At 61.6% G+C, this 284-nt stretch overlaps 1 protein-coding gene across 1 annotated transcript in view; it reads left to right on the top strand.

Moving 5' to 3' along the window:
- Positions 1-284, top strand: part of CYP21A2 (cytochrome P450 family 21 subfamily A member 2) — a 2130-nt gene that overhangs the window by 1420 nt on the left and 426 nt on the right. Inside the window, exon 7 of the mRNA XM_024738547.1 lies at positions 13-226. Coding sequence (XP_024594315.1) covers positions 13-226 — 214 coding nt within the window. The remainder of the gene's footprint in view (positions 1-12; positions 227-284) is intronic.

Below are 284 nucleotides of genomic sequence, written 5' to 3'. Positions count from 1 at the left end.
TCCCCTCTCCAGGAGAGCATGGTGGCGGGCCAGTGGAGGGACATGACAGACTACATGCTCCAGGGGATGGGGAAGCAAAGAGTGGAAGAGGGCCCCGGGCAGCTCCTTGAATGGCACGTGCATATGTCCGTGGTGGACCTTTTCATCGGTGGCACTGAGACCACAGCAAACACCCTTTCCTGGGCTGTGGCGTTCCTGCTTCACCACCCTGAGGTATGCCCTGGAGGCAGGCAAAAGGCTCCTTCCTGGCAGCTTGGCCAGGGCAGCGGGAACCCAGCTCGCTG

This window comes from Neophocaena asiaeorientalis, unplaced genomic scaffold, assembly GCF_003031525.2.
Source record: "Neophocaena asiaeorientalis asiaeorientalis breed wild unplaced genomic scaffold, Neophocaena_asiaeorientalis_V1.1 scaffold282, whole genome shotgun sequence".
NCBI classification, from domain to species: Eukaryota; Metazoa; Chordata; class Mammalia; order Artiodactyla; family Phocoenidae; genus Neophocaena; species Neophocaena asiaeorientalis.
Note: the sequence above shows the minus strand (reverse complement) of the source record. Positions and strands in the feature narration are given on the sequence as shown.